Below are 15,954 nucleotides of genomic sequence, written 5' to 3' on the forward strand. Positions count from 1 at the left end.
GTTTGAGAATCTGGAAAAATTTAGAGGTTGAAACAAAAAACCTAGTAAAGTTGAATAAATATGGGCGGGAGCAGGAAATGTGATACTTGGATATTAAATAGGTCACAGTTTTCGAATAGAAACAATACCATTATTTTGGAAACTAAACGAAAACTTTGAAAAATTGTGATCAGTCTCATGGGGAGTTTCACTAGGATTTAAACTACCGTAAACAATGAGCTCATATGTCTCGATTCCTGTAAAAGATGTAAAAAAAATGGTCAACAAAAAAATGTTTATGATAATATAAAAAATGTTTTGTCGGTACACCATTTCTTGGTCTCTTTTACAGGAACAGAGATATGTATCCTGAAAATAGACGGTTTGGATGTTCATTAGGGTTTTTTTGGGGTATTTGAACCGAGAAACAAATGAAATTGAATTAAATTTTAATTCAATTCTGTGACTCATCTGAAACTAATTGAAAATTAATTGAAAAAAAAATTGAAAATTAAATTGAAAATTAATTGAAAAAAAATTGAAAATTAAGTGTCTAGTTATTTTGCAAAAACGCTACCATAACTCTAAAAAATATCTCGATTCTAGGACTTTCCAATTATGTGACTCATGTATTCAAAAAAAAACCAAAAACTAATCAAAACCAACACAAAACATGAGAAAAGAGAGAGGGATAGAGAAGATTCAATTCCAAAAATTTCAATGGTTGAATGGTCAAAAAAATCACACTAAAATGTGTTATTTTTGGTGGGGTTGATTGTTTTATGACAGTTTTACGCATTCAATACCACCGGATTTTACAATGACAGTGTCTCTATGACGCACATAGAAATGATACATGGAAAATTGGAGAGAAAAATAGCAAAAAAGGAGAGAGACAGAAATAATGGATTCTGGAGCATTCTAATTTCTGCATCTTTTTTATTCTGCTCTGTCTGCTGGTTCACAGAAAGCACAAACTAGGAAATGAAATACGAAAACTAGAGCTTGTATCGCTCGTAAACATTCTCCTGTTTCAGTGACATTTATTTGGAAAAAAAACCTTTTCGGCAGACAAAAAATGGGTGGCAAACGTTTTGAATTGTAAAAAGAGAGTCCAAAGACAAACAAGAAAAATTGGTGAGGATGAGACACAAACAGACAGTTTCATTTGTGAGAGTCTCTGTTATTTTTGTTCTTGTATTGTGAAACAATACATGTACTAGTAGAAGGAGCAAAATTATTCATGGTTGGTTAGGAAGTGAAAGAGATAGAGATAGGAAGAGAGAAGATAATTGAATTTGAAATTGATGCAGAAGGTTCAAAATGTTTGACAACCCCCGAATTTTGGTGACATTTTTTTCAAGTTCTAAAATTCCTAGATAATATGAGCTGACAAAATGACGGCTCGCAATCAGGAATCCAGAGTTTTCGAAATTCTAAAACGTTCAATTTTACAATAAAATCAGCATAACAGTAAAACCTGTAGAAGAAGGGGTCATTAACTTTTAACTTTGAGCCAATTTTCGTCGGGTAAAAAACCAGAAGCGAACCTAGTTTTCAAAAAAGTACTTTTTTGTTGAATTCTGCCAAATTTTGCACTCGAGATGCACCTAAAAGCGACGCAAATATACTATACGAAACCATGAAAACAAGAGAAAAAATGCCGGAAACGGGAATGGAGAATGAAGGTTGCTATGGGAAACAACTAGTGTAGCGAAGCAACAGAAGGGGCTTCTCAAAAACCAAAAATAACTTTTTTCCCTAATATTTTTCAAGATAAATATGACCCAAACAAGACCACCCACAAATACATTTTGTATTTATATTTGGCCGGTGGCCAAGCACACAGGTAAAACGAGGAAACAGGCGAGACTCAAAAGGAAAATGACATTGGGTTCGGTGAGAGAGTGTAGGAGATGAAGAGACGCAGACATACTAATATAACAATGATTCCGAAAGAGAGAGTGAGAGTGAGAGAGACATAGAGAGTTGTAGGAGACTGTCACACCCCCCCAGAGAGGATGGTTTATTTCTCCGGAATACCAAAAGAAAAAGAAAGGAGGAATTGAGAGAAATGGGAGTGGTTGAATGAAAGAAAGAGACTACTTGTCTACAGTCAAGAGAACACAGCAATAACAGTTTGAATTGTGAAAACATTAGGGTTTGGGGATTTGGTTCAAAATTAATATTGTATGATTTAGAGATTTGTCAGAGTTAAAAACCGAATCCTAAAAAGAAAAGCGGAAAATCTCTTATCTTTGAATGTAAAGCAGACAATAGACAATTAGGCTTACCGTGAACACTTTGAAAGAAGACCACCCAAACAGCGCAGTTAAATCGGTTCCTAAGAGAGATGCCAAAAAATTTGTCAACTAACAAAATGTTTATCATAATTTAAAAAATATTTTCTCAGTTGACCACTTTTTGAGATCTTCAACATGAATCGAGATATATAAGCCCAAATTTGACGATTTGGGTGATCTTCAGAGTCAGATAGTTGATGTACAGTTTCAATCAAACCGTTACGACTTATGAGCTATCCTGTTTTTCGAGTAAAAACTGACCAATAGAAACGGTAAATATTCGGGTTTTTTAAACCTGAAAACCAAAAAATATACAGGATACTATACTTCACTTTCTCATACTGGGAAGATCCATGTTTTTCAAAATTTTCATTCCGAATAAGTCAAAAATTGGTCCGGGTACCACGATCCAAGTGTACACCAGAAAAATACTACATCCAGTTCTTAAATAGTACATCCAATTCTAGGTACATTGGTTCAGAGGGCACATAATATCTTTGGGGTGCACGGCGTTTAGCCTATAATTTTGAGCAAAAAACAAATCATCCTCTAAAAACTGGTTTGTTTCATTCTCCCACATGTACCAATAACCCCATGTACCCTTGGAACTAATGTACCCTGAAACATATATGTACCCATGAATACTGGTCCCGGAAGTCCTTTTTTGTTTTTTTTTCTCTTTGATCTATTACTTGCTCCTCAGACTCCATGTGATGTAATCGTTGCAATAAGTGTACCCTCCCCATTTTACTGTTCCTCTTTTTTTGGCTCAAGCAAAAAAAAGGAAATTTCGACATTCTCGGATGAGCAACTCTTCCTCTTGTTTTCTTCGTCATTCCCCCATTTATTCCTGATTTATTTCTTTCCAGAAGAAGACAACTCCTCCAAAGCACTCTATTTCTACAGAATTCAAATGCGATTACGCCAGAAATGCTCCTGCAAACTCTTCTTCCCATCTTTCACCGATTTTTCACATTATTAATACGATGCGGAATTCCTGAAATTCTGAAATCTCTCCTCTTAGCTTCCTGATGTTTCAGTAAGGTTTCCTTCTTCTTCTTCTATTTCTGGAGCCTTGTGATATGATCTGGAAAAGAAAGAAGAAGCACTTTTGCTGTTTACCAAATAAGTTGAGAGGGAGATAATGAAATTATGAAGAGCCGCCTTGATGAAGTTAAAGCGTTATTTTGGGAGTTTCCGAAAATCTGTAAGTCCGAAGAATGAGGTGAATGAAGATTCATTAGTGAGAATTTTCTGGAATGTGAGGCGAATAAATATTTATTAGTTTTTTTCTGGAAGTCGTAACATTTTAAAGTTAAATAATTTGAGGCGCTCGGAAACTTCCATTTTAAATTTTTTCTTGATTTTCAGGATTTTTTGAGATTTTACAGGCTTTTACAAATTTTTGTTGCTTTTTCTCCTAGAATATCTCAAAAAACCTGAAAAAATCTCAAAAAAAAATCAAGAAAACATGCAGATACAATTTTTTCGCGAGCTGGCCGCGGCCGCGAGGGACCAGAAAACTCAAGCTCGTCCATAAGTGCCGAATTCGTTTTTCAATGCAGGTTATTCCCATTCTAGGATTTTTTCCCCGAACATTTTTTTCTTCATTTTTATGTGAATCTACATGATTTTCTCCACAAAATAAAGCGATAAACACACTTTGAAAAAAAAACTATCTATTCTCATCGGAAGAAGTCACAAACGCTAACCGAGAAATTTTTAACCGAATTTTATGCTCTTTTCAGATCATTGCGGGTGTTTTCCGATTTGTTTTTTTTTCAAAGAGAGAAAATTCATTTTTCTCATTAGAGCGCAATTGGATTGGCAACCCGATAATCTTCTATACCATTGCACCCTTAAACCTCTTCCCAAATGTCATCAGACATTCTTGAAGGTACGCGCTATTTTTCTCGTTTTTCTGAACTCATCGAACCATCAGAATACATTTGTTTCTAATTAATTCAAGTCCCGCCTTCAACATAAAATGATTTCATTTTTGCAATTTCTCCAAGGTGCGAACATCTTCATTCTCTTTTCCCCCTTTAATCCCCTTCTTCTTTTTCTTCAAATCACTTTCATCGAATTAGGTTTCGATGCTTCATGCTACTGCAGAGCTCCGCCCTCTTTCCGTTGCACTTCTTAACACGTTCATTCATTTGCCATTTTTCAGTATTCTGATATTCTGTTGATTTCCAGAAGATGAAGCTCAATTGTTTTGGAAGGAGTTCGGAGAGGAGTATGGAATTGTCAAGTGACGAGATGCAAGCAGTCAGAGATTCTTGGAAAAGGTGAGCCTTTAAATTGTCAACAAGATTATAATTGCAACGTTTATTTTTTCACATATTCAAAAACTCATAATTTTTGAAATTTTGCAGATATATACGACTTCGTTTTTTACTTTGAGAACGTCTAATTGTTCTCGGGCGCTAACCGTATTTGCTCTAATAGAAGCCCACCCTATAAGTGCATTTGAGCTCAATTATCTCGGTTTCTATAAGATATATAAAAATCTGTCAACTAATAAAATATTGGTAATATAATGATAAATAATTTGTTAATTAAACATTTTTGGAAATGTTTTGAATGAACCAAGATAATTGAGCTAAAAGTGGACATATAGGGGATGATTCTCTGTGAATCCCAGTATTTTCCTGGGCTTTGTTCGTTTAAAAATTCTCTCTTTTTTGTCAGCTCCAAACCAATTCCAAAATAGTGATCCATTTATTTTAAGAGTCGTAGATTATAGTTGTTGTTTACGACGTAAAGTTGTAGACCACACATCGAAATTTCCAAGAAAAGCCCTCATGATAGATCCGGAGATGTACTAGACCTCAACTTACATTTATCGTTCCCTGCACTACGTAGTGAAAGCTAAGATCAAAAATGTATTCATATGAAAATCAAATCATCATTTTAAATTATTCCTTAATGACACGGACATCCGGTATGTCTAACTGGTGATAAATGTCATAAGATCAATGCAACCAATCAAACAAAAATTTCAGAGCCAAAGAACGAGAAATCGGAAAGCATATTCTACAAGCTCTTATTGAGAGGAAGCCGCAGTTTAAAGATTATTTTGGGATTCATGTGGACGAAAAAAAGGATGACGTCTTCAGTTGTAGAGAGTTTCAATTACAGTCTCATCGGATACAGAATTTCCTAGATACTGCTGTTTCATCACTCGGGTTTTGTCCAATTGGAAATATACATCAGATGGCGTACAGGATTGGGCAGATTCATTTTTATAGGTGAGTATCAATAGAGCGAAATTCAGTAGAGCGAAATAGCCAAGGACTTCCAGGGGTGTGAATTTCGGTGCTGATAACTGGTTGACATTCAAAAAGGTGACAGTGGAGAGCGTAACAAATGACTGCGGGAGTTCTGGAAGCAGTGTAATTGATCTGAAAAGTGTTCCATCCATTTTTCCATCCAATTCAAGTACAGTCGTCATTATAGGATGGGAAAAATTCATGAGTTCGGTGATTCGAGAGATGAAACGAGGTGAGAATTTCTTGGAATTTCTTTAAAAAACGGATATCCGAGATAGTCACACGTAATAGATGGTTTATTTATATATTTCGTTGGAGATCTAATCAAATTATGCCCATCTGGTGTAGAGTAGTGTGGGAGGGGTGAGAGATTTGAGAGATTCGAATACATTGGAGTTTGTGTTCTTGAGTCTTTGGATTTTGAAATAACTGTTTTCATGCTTTGGGACACGAAATTCGTATTACTTGTGTTCAGAATCTGATATGAAAATATGAAAAAAATATTCTCAAATTCTGAACTTCCGGAATTCTAAAATATTGGAAGCCTGAACATCTGAAAATCTGAGATTCTGCGATTTTGAGATTTTGAGGTTCTGCAGTTTTGAATATGTGAAATTCCGAAGATTGCAATTCTGAGATCCTGACATTCGAAAATCTGAAATTCGAAAATTCTGATATTTTGAAGTTCTGAAATTCGGAAAATCGGAAAGTTTAGAAATCTGAAAACCTGAAACTCTGTAATGAAATTCTGAAATTCAAATGTTTTATTGTTCTCAAATTGCCAAATTCTGAAATTTCGGTAATCCAAAAATTTCTAAATTGAAACATCTAATACTCTGGAATTCTTCAATTCTTCAATTCTTAATTTCTGAAGTTCTGAAACTCGAAAAATCTGAAAATCTCAAACAAAATTTTGTTCAATTCCAGGATTCCTGGACGAGGCTCGCCGAAATTGCCACGACGAAGAAACTCGATTCTGACAATTAGATGATGATGAGGAGGATGAGAATCAAGAAGGACAAATTTCAGTTGTTTCGGAATAACAATTTTTTTAAGTTCAAATTTTTATTTCCATTCCAGGGGTAGGAAGTAAAAAGAAGATGAAAAAGAAAAAGAAAAGAGATAGATCGCTATCAAAGTACTGTACTTTCTAAGCCACGCCCCCTAATCATAGGTGCAAAGGGATTCTCTATATGTAATTCACTTTCTTTTTTTCCGAAAAGAAGACCTTTGAACCATTTCTTCCTTCTGATTAGCTTCTGTCGTTGACCAATCATGTGGTCTTTCTTTGTTCCATTTTCGACGGTTTGGAAAAAAGTTTTCAAAGTAAATTCGTTAATTTTATTGGTAGTCGGTGATGGTTGAATTGGTAGAAATCAGCTGGGGTGGAGATTTTTTTTGAAGTTCGATTCATGAAGAAAAGATTACTGTAGCTGCTGTTCCAAGCATTTCAAAAAATTCAAAACACTATTTGTCGACTGAAAATTTATGTTCTGGTGTCTATTAGCCAAAAACCAACCGTCATTCTTCTTAAATTTTTCATCTTATTTACCAATGATCTTCCTCTTTTCCCCATTAAAAAGTACTAACTTTTAACATCCCCTAATTCGATCGTACTTTCTCCGGAACAACAAAAAAGAAGTGACTCTAAAAAGTATAATAGTTAACCAGGGGTCTTCTGGTCAGAGACACAAAAATCAGTCATTTCCATTCTCACGTCTTCTTCTTTTTCTTCCCTCTTCTAACCGCTCCCTGTCCCAATGATCGTCCAATTCGTTCCTCTTATTCTTCCCTTTTATTTCGATTTCTGATCACTTGCTTCTTGATTCTTGTATCCCCCACCACTACTCCTTATCATCATGATCATCCACCATTTTCCAAATTTTTTTTTCGTTATGTCTTCTGAATCCCTCCACCACCAGATGTGACACCACCACCTATAGTAATCCTCTTGTGTCGAACTTGTCTGATGATATAATCTCCTCCTCCTCCTTTTTTCCTAACGATTTTCGGTCAAAGTTCGTTTATGATTTTATCATCAAATGAAGATTGATATGTCTGTTTGTGCGTATATAATTCCTGTCGATTCACTGATGGTTCTCATCAAACGTGCGATCTTCTCATTGGGTTGATTACAATTTTTTGGGACATTTTGATCTTGAACGTTTTCTACTTTATATAATTTTGACTTTCTTATATATTTGCTTAAATCAAAAATGTGTCAACTATTGAAATGTTTATCATATCATAATATCAAAAACCCTTTGTTGACTACTTTTTGATATTTTATACAGGAATTGAGATAATTGAGCTCAAAGTGCACATATAGGGAGGACTTCTATCAGAGCATTTACTGTAATAGGACAATTTACATTAATGTTTTTCACTCGTTGTACTATGTTATGCGCATGGTGAACTTCTAGGGCATCAGATGACCTTTTTCAGGTTTTTTGAAGGCCAAGTCTTCAAAATCACATGTTAAGTGCAGGTCGCAAAACTCTGGAACTGATAAATAATTTTCTTGTATCCCATCTACCGTGTTTCCTCTAATAAAAGCCCACCTCTATTTGGAGCCCATGGCTAATAGAAGCCCACCCTCTGACGTGCTTAGAAACAAAGAAGCGCGTCTTCTAACAGAAGTACGGGCAGTTCAGTTAGTGAAGTTAGAACAGTGCAGTTCGTCTATTCGGTTATTGTATACATTTTCCTTCTATTTCAAAAAATTTCCGGTAATTTCAGTACTTGGTAATTTTCTAAAAAGGAGGTTGAAAATTAGAAGCCCATGGGCTTCAATTAGAGGAAATACGGTATTTTTCAAATGGGATATTCAGGTTTTCAAGAACGTTTTTTTGAAAATCACTGTTTTATGACTATCCTAGAGAATCATTTTCTCTGACTTATTACCACCTTCTTCTTCACCCCGTTTAAACTTTTTCGCCATTTTTCGCTAATCAAATCAAATCAAATTAACACAAAACCACCTCCCTAAAAACTCTCTTTTTTTCTCGTAAATCACCTGTGGTCATCTACGAACTTGTGACTTCTTCCTCTTCATTTTTCTAACAGTTTTTTCAATCAAAATTCTTCCAGAACACTATGTCAAAATTATCGGATTGCGAGCCTCTTCAGAAGAGAGATTCAATTACTCCAAGGGCATATGTAAAATCCTATTGTTGTTGTTGTATGTTCGATCAAAGAAGAGAGGATCCCGCTTTATTCGATGTTTGTTTTCTTGCTTTTGTGATAAAGTGATAGTGGTAGTTGGGTGTGGTTTTAGGAAATTCGGTATTTCAAGGGCACAATCTACCCGGGGCTATGATCTATTTACGTCATGCTTATAGTCAAATTAATGAGCACAATATTGTCCGAATTAGAGTTTATGAGGTTTGGAGGAAATTAGAAAACTGTTTGATTTTCAAACTAATAAAAGAACGAGGCTTGTTAGGCAAGATGGACTGTTTGACCAATCTGAAACGTCTCAAATGTCGAAATTGTAATTACAGAATTGCGCACAATTTCCCGAGCTAGAGTTTGTATTGGCATACATCTCATGAGAATCAGAAGAAAAATTACGCCGTTCATCTTTAGACTATCATAGCCTAGACTTGAGGAATTGCTTTGAAAATTTCGGTGGCATTAAATCAAGCGTAAAAATATATTTATACCAATTTTTGTGCTTCCAAGATACTTATGTCTAAAGATATACCAGTTTTTATAAGCATTAAAGTAGGGAAAACCTCATAGCTTGAAAAAATTTTGGTTCAAATTTCCCATTCCACTTAAAATTTTTCCAGGAAGAAAACATTCGATACCGAGCATTTTTTGGCACAATGCACATTCGAGAAGTTCTTCTAGTCCTGACCATCATCAAAACCATCCTCGTATTTTCCTTCCTATTTCTTCAAGTAATGGACACCGAATCGCCATTAGGAATATTTTGTGAGTGGTTTAAACCAATGATAATAGAGACGGGAATACGGTAGCTATTTTAGTTTTTTGGGCGTTTTCAGACTGGTTAGCTTATCAATCAAAAGTATGTTTTTTTTTTCAGCTGCTACATTCGCGTTTCTTACAGTTTGTATTACAAACGTTTTGTTGGTTGCGGGAGTCCGTCTGAAGAGGTGAGCAAAGATCAAAATGATATTTGTTATGATCATAAATTACAAGTTTGCAAATTCCTTCTAGATTTTGCAAGGTGCAAAAATGTTTATGTTTCCTAACTTTAAATTTTTGTATACTTATTTTTACAACTCTCACCGCAACCCCTATAAACTTTCATCTCCTTTCCAGATACATCTTCTTGATCCCCTACTTTACCGTATGTGTCTTATTCATTTTCGTCCTAATCCTTCATCTTTTTGTCGATTTCCTCGACACTGCCAACTCAAAAGACACTGTCGAAATGCAGCCGATCCTCCATAATACTGTTTTGGTAAGTCTCTCTATTTTTCTAGACACATATTTCATCTTTTTCCATTATTTCCAGTTATTTATGATCTGCTTCGAATTCTATATGCTGTCGGTTGTCTGGCGTGCTTTCGTCTACATTTGCGATTCTAATATGCAACGGCAAATTGAGAAGATTGAGAAGAAGAAGTAAGACTTTTTTCTTTAATCCAAAATTTAATCTAATGAGATTATATTTATTATGTCTGGGGCGCCCGAGACGCGCATATATCCGGTTCAAAAACTTCTAGAACACTGATGGTTTTTGTAGCCCTAATGAATTTAGTTCACTAACTCTTATCAAATTTAAAAAAGTCATTTTACCTTGTTTCTGAATCACCTTCAGAATCCGCCAGACTCCTTTATGACTTCTGGCGTTTGCTAAACCCATCGTTATTTTTGCAGATCAATGGTCAAAAGATCGTTCGACATTGAGTACGATCTAGTCCGAAATGAAATAATCCGAGCGGAAGTGAAAGCGAATGAAGAGTTCTCTGTATGAATCTGCACTTCTTCTGAATCCCTCAAAAATCTACACTCATCATCTGATCTCTATCCATCTCCGTCCCTCCTTTAGCAGCTTTCCGAATCCAAAAAAAGGCAGGAAACCCTCGCTCTCCCTGAATCCACAAAACGATTAATGTCCCGAAATGAAGAAATGAAATAAAAAAGTAGAAAACTACGGAATGAAGAGTAAATTGGAGAAGGGCTAACCACTATCCCAAAAAGAGAATAAGAAGAAGAAGAAGAAGTAATTCGAAACAACACCGGATCCGAGACGTTCAACTAATCCCCCACCTCCCCACTTTTCCATACTTAAACCGTTTTGTTTCTTTTCAATTTCTCATTTTCGTGGAACATCTCCAAAACATATGATGCTTCTGATTCTCATTCTATTCTCTACATCACCATTTCTTGTAAACTCTTTTCTGTTTGGTTTTGGTAAGATCATCAATGAATATTTAAACATACTGTTGTTTGAAAAAGTAGGGAGGAATACTTGGTCCTAAAGAAATTTAAAAAAAAACCTCAAGAAAATGGATTCGGTTTTCAGTTTAGAAGTTTTGGAGTTTAACTTCGATTAATATGATTATCTGTATAATACCGGGTGGCGCATAATCACTCGGACTCAAGTTTGTACCATACTTGCAACGGGCCGGGCCGGGCCGGGTCAAAGCGACAATTTTGCCGGCCCGGCCCGCCGGCCCTTTCTCAGTAAAAAAAAATCCAACGAAAATTTAAGACATTTTTTTGAATTAAAAAAGAAAAAAACAGTTATATAATTTTTAAAGTTATCAAGGGCCGACCCGCGACCCGGCCCGCGGGCCGGCCCGTAATTTTGCAAGTATGGTTTGTACTAGCATACTATTTGAGTGAAGCGCTGTACTGAGCACAAACTTGGTCTGCAAAAACATAAACAATCCATCAGTAAACGTGCCAAGTTTTATGTAATTTGACCAACATTGAGCTGATTGTGAGTTATCGCTTATCAAAGTTGCTTTATCTCATGAAAAGCACAAAGACATTTTTGGACAGTAATAGCAACACCTAGACTTGAGGAATTGCTTTGAAAATTCCAGTAGCTTTGAATCAAACGTAACATTATATTTCTACCAATTTTAGTGCTTCTTGGAGTCTTATGTCTAAAGATATACCCGTTTTTATCAGTCCGGATAATTATGCATCATTCTGTACATTTCAAAAATGATCCCAACTCCCTCTATCCCTTTTCAGGCGGTGGCGGCGGTTGTGGCTGCGGAAGTTCCTGCGGAGGTTGCAACATGGGATGCTCCTGTCTACCTCCACCACCTCCTCCAGTCTGTATGCCACCTCCACCTCCTCCATGTCCTCCACCAGTCGTATGTGCTCCACCACCACCTCCATGCTCTTGTCCACCTCCGGTTACAATGTATCAGGTATTGTATAAACTGTGGATGTCATAAATTCGATCATTTTCAGCCCTGCATGGTTCCTCAATATGTTCCTCGATGTGGCGGATGTAGCAGTGGGTACGGTGGCGGATACGGTGGCGGTTACGGTGGTGGATGTGGACGAAGACGGCGATCGGTTAACAGCAATCAAACCGTTTATTGATAACCTTTTTCTTTTCCTCATCTCCTATCTCACTTATAATCGATTCGTCAATCTTGTACAATATTTCTGTTTTCCTTCAAAAACCATACTTTATTGAATAACAAAAAGTACCTGTATCTGTTTTTCATACAAGAAAAAACAATCGAACCTATATCAAATATTATTACATATCGAAAGTGAACTAGTGGGGGTCAAGGTCTGAATCACAGAAACATTGTCGGAGAAAAAGAGCATTTATACAGAGAATTGTCAGTTGTGACATGGTTGGGAACATTGGAAAAGGCTAGATGAGTACATAGTCAATATAGAAAAATGGGTAAAGCTTGAGCCGATAGGAGATAGAGCAAGGTGAAGAGAGACTGGGAGGAAAGTTCATTGGGACGGTCAGAGTTTTGGACTCGTGGACGAAAACACCGGTTTTTCAGATTTTTGAGTCTTTGAAGAGAAGATCAATATGAAGTTATATGGCTGGAGAGGAAACAAGGAAAGAAGAAACAGATGGAATTGGGTTAATAGATGGACCGTGGTCCGATGAGGCTGGATCTCCATGAGCATGTCCGTGAGCCTCGTGGCCGAAAAGAATTTGGAGCATTAGGATGAGGATGAAACCGAACAGAATAGCAGCGAGTTGTTTCAGAGAATTAAATCGATTGTTCTTCTCGGCGGCCAGGATCTCCAAAAAGGTCACATAGATGAAAGTTCCGGCAGCAGCTGATTCGAGAAGGACAATGACGAATTGTTTGGTGAAAGATGGACCTCCAACATTTTGGAGAACTGAGCCAAGAACTGATCCAAGAGGTGTCATGAATGCATAAACCAGAATGGTGAAGATCACAGTTTTCTTCTAGAAATTTCTAAATCATAAAGACGCTAAGATCCCCAGTATAACTCACCTTATTGCTATTGGATCTGGAAATCTGGAGTCCGACAGAGAAGGATTCAATAGATTTGTGGAGAAGAAGTGAGAGAAAGAGGGTAATAATGGCTGTTTGACTATCCTGAACTCCTAAAGCGAATCCCTCCAGGAGTGAGTGGAAGGACATTGCTGCAGCAAAGGTAAGTGACTTGAGGAAGTTGCTCTTCTCATCGGAAACCACCCAAGGAGCAGCTTCTTCCACAACGAGACTGAAAATTAAAGAATAGAAATTGTGCAAAGCGATTTTGTGTTTTTTAAAGTTACTATTGTTAGAGCACACATAAACAAAAGTCAGAAATAACCAAAACCAAAAATAGATAGTGTGAAAATTCATGCATTCATAAACTTAAAAAGATGATACCTGTGGCGATTCAAGAGTCGATTATCAACAGGAATGGTTAGTTCGGCACCAGTTCCATCTTCCAGGAGAACTTGTCTGAAGAAGAAACACACCATGCGAAGAAGTAGAAGGCGTGCAAAATTAGTCAAGGATAAGAAAGGACAAGGGACAAAGACTTCAGATTAGAAGGGAAAGGACACCACAAACTTCACAAGGTAAAAATATAAACTAACTTCGTGACTTTCTCTTCCTTGTTGTCAACATGAATAGGTCCTGCATGGGAGTGGCCGTGCCCGTGTGAATGACCATGTTCTCCTGCTCCAAATATCTGGAATTCAAAATCTAGAATCAAGATTTTCAGAGTAAAAGCTCACCAATCCTGTGATTTCTTCAATGAAGTAGACAAAAAAGAAGCCGCAACAGATGAACACTTGAAACAGTGGAACTGGATATTCCACACCGTAATCTTCAATCATTTTTTGATAATTCTCGCTGAAAATTGGAATTGAATCTTTTAAAGAATAAAGGACTACAAGACTTACCTAACATGAGGGATGACATCTAGGAAGCAGGTCGCCATAAATACTCCTCCTGAGAAACACGAGAGGTATGACAGCCATCCGCTTTCCGATTGGTCCTTTCCCTTCTTCCGCAGGAATTCGAGAAGCTGAAATAAAGTTGGAAATTATCGAATGGACTTGAATTTTTGTGCTCTGGACATATTTACCTAGGTTTTTGAAGGATGTACTTGTTAAAAACAGAGGAAAAACTCCAGATTCTTTTTTCAGAATTTACGACTCCTTGTCAGAGGTATCCAAAATAAGTCAACAAATAAAATGTTTGTGACATTATGATTAACATTTTATCAGTTGATTACTTTCTGATATCTCTGACCGGAAATGAGTTATATGAGCTTAAAGTTGGCCGTTGCGAGGGGGCATCCTATGTAATATGTAGTGTTTACGATATTTCTTTCAGATTCTAGGCCTTGGAATCCTATTTCTTGCGGTACATTTTAAGCAGTATTCCAAAATTTTTCTAATTTCACTCACCCATAGAGGTATAAATCCAAAAAAAGCCGTCACAGCCAACAATCCAAATGCACATCCTAGCTGTAGAAAAAGGTAGTAACCCGCCATCTCTCTGTCTCTGCAAATGAAATGACTTTCAAGTACAATAATTTTTTCTGTTGGTTTTATATCATATCAAGAGAAGGAACCGGTGCTGCGCGGAGCATCATGAGAGCCGGAGAGGAAGTCTCGATTCTGATGTCATTCCGAGAGACGGGAAAGGGGAGAAAAAGTGAGGAAAGGTGAGGCAAAACAAGAAAGAAAACGAACACGAGGAGTGTGAATAAATGAATGAAAGGTGTGAAGACAAAGAGAAATGAATAATAATAACTGTTCTTTGTTTCCACTGAAAGTGTTTAGATTAGATACGGATACCTTTTGTACAATCGTATAGACTAAACAGTATTTTTTTTAGCTCAAGAATTGCTGATTATAACTAATCAAATGTTCAGAGAAATCTAACTATTCTTTTTAGAGGTACGTAGAGGATTACTGTAGATATTGTCATGGTCAAAGGCCGTTTGGAGACATAATTGAACCCACAATTCCATACGTCGTTTTGCGTATTCTTATCATTCCGATATCAATGATAAAAATAACAAAAAAAGAGGATTGAGGGTTCAATGTCATGATCAGAAACTCTAGGTTACAAAGTGTGGAATATTTTACAGCTGGGTCATAAAATGCTGTCACATTGAGACTTTGTAGTCAGCGCGGGGACGAGGATTCTAAACATCTCGACTTCTAGGCCAGACTCAAAACTTTCAAAATTGGATCATTGATCCGTATTAAAAATAAGTGACACATGTAAAAATTGGTGAGGGTGAGTGTGAAAGACCGATTGGGATCCAAAAAAATCTAGTTTGCCAAAAAAGTTTTGACCTTTTTTAGGAATACGGAGTGGCAGAGAAGAAGGATGACACATGGATGCGGATTGTGTTTGGTTTTTATTTATGTTCCAGATGATACGAAACAACATCGGCCGGTAGAGGAACATGCGGTTTTATTGGGGTAACAATAACATGAGAAAGCCTAAAAAAGTTTCCGATGTTTCAAAAATTCTGAGCATTTGAAGAAGGGGACATAGGAAAATAATCTTTTTCAAAACTCAGTTCAGATAAGTCCCTCAAGAAGTTGAACTTTTGGATCCATCGATGAAGGTGCCGCTCGAAGGATCGGGGTTTATAATACACTGTCACGTCAGCATGCATACCGTAATTCCAAAAACTCCGAAAAATCTACTGACCCGCTCTCCTTTTAAAACCGTAAAACCTGTATTTGAAGGGCCCCCTAGCTTTTAACTTTGAGCTTAATTTTTCGATTCCGGATATCAAGCATAGGAACGAAGAAGAACTAGCTCAAACTTGACAGTGTATGGGGGGGGGCCTTCTATTACAGGTTTTACGGTAATTCGAAAAAGAATAGAACTACCAAAATTTAAAAAGAAAATTGTTAGTAAATCCCCAAAAGTACAACGTCTTTTTTTTGAATGAATACTACCGGATTTTTTAAAGCTCGGACAAAGAAGAAC

The 15,954-nt window shown here is 36.6% G+C and overlaps 4 protein-coding genes across 4 annotated transcripts; 3 read left to right on the forward strand and 1 right to left on the reverse strand.

The window, feature by feature from the left end:
- Positions 1–2,876: 2,876 nt before the first annotated feature.
- CBG26457 lies at positions 2,877–2,894 on the forward strand (the record flags this gene model as incomplete). The annotated part of the gene is made up of 1 exon (XM_045235967.1): positions 2,877–2,894. One exon carries the CDS (start codon positions 2,877–2,879, stop codon positions 2,892–2,894), a length of 18 nt encoding a protein of 5 aa, XP_045100033.1.
- Positions 2,895–4,484: 1,590 nt separating this feature from the next.
- Cbr-glb-21 lies at positions 4,485–6,537 on the forward strand (the record flags this gene model as incomplete). The annotated part of the gene is made up of 4 exons (XM_002634256.2): positions 4,485–4,573; positions 5,291–5,536; positions 5,590–5,789; positions 6,485–6,537. The coding sequence occupies 4 exons, from the start codon at positions 4,485–4,487 to the stop codon at positions 6,535–6,537; spliced, it is 588 nt and encodes a 195-aa protein (XP_002634302.2).
- A 2,116-nt stretch (positions 6,538–8,653) lies between these two features.
- Positions 8,654–12,097, forward strand: CBG17639 (the record flags this gene model as incomplete). Its single annotated transcript, XM_002634255.1, has 8 exons — positions 8,654–8,779; positions 9,352–9,496; positions 9,609–9,678; positions 9,848–9,989; positions 10,044–10,153; positions 10,875–10,945; positions 11,738–11,919; positions 11,963–12,097. 8 exons carry the CDS (start codon positions 8,654–8,656, stop codon positions 12,095–12,097), a joined length of 981 nt encoding a protein of 326 aa, XP_002634301.1.
- Positions 12,098–12,557: 460 nt separating this feature from the next.
- CBG17638 lies at positions 12,558–14,492 on the reverse strand (the record flags this gene model as incomplete). The annotated part of the gene is made up of 6 exons (XM_002634254.1): positions 12,558–12,941; positions 12,991–13,222; positions 13,587–13,681; positions 13,728–13,845; positions 13,896–14,020; positions 14,406–14,492. The coding sequence occupies 6 exons, from the start codon at positions 14,490–14,492 to the stop codon at positions 12,558–12,560; spliced, it is 1,041 nt and encodes a 346-aa protein (XP_002634300.1).
- Positions 14,493–15,954: the final 1,462 nt, after the last annotated feature.

Source organism: Caenorhabditis briggsae, assembly GCF_000004555.2.
Source record: "Caenorhabditis briggsae complete genome, chrIV, whole genome shotgun sequence".
Lineage (NCBI taxonomy): Eukaryota > Metazoa > Nematoda > Chromadorea > Rhabditida > Rhabditidae > Caenorhabditis > Caenorhabditis briggsae.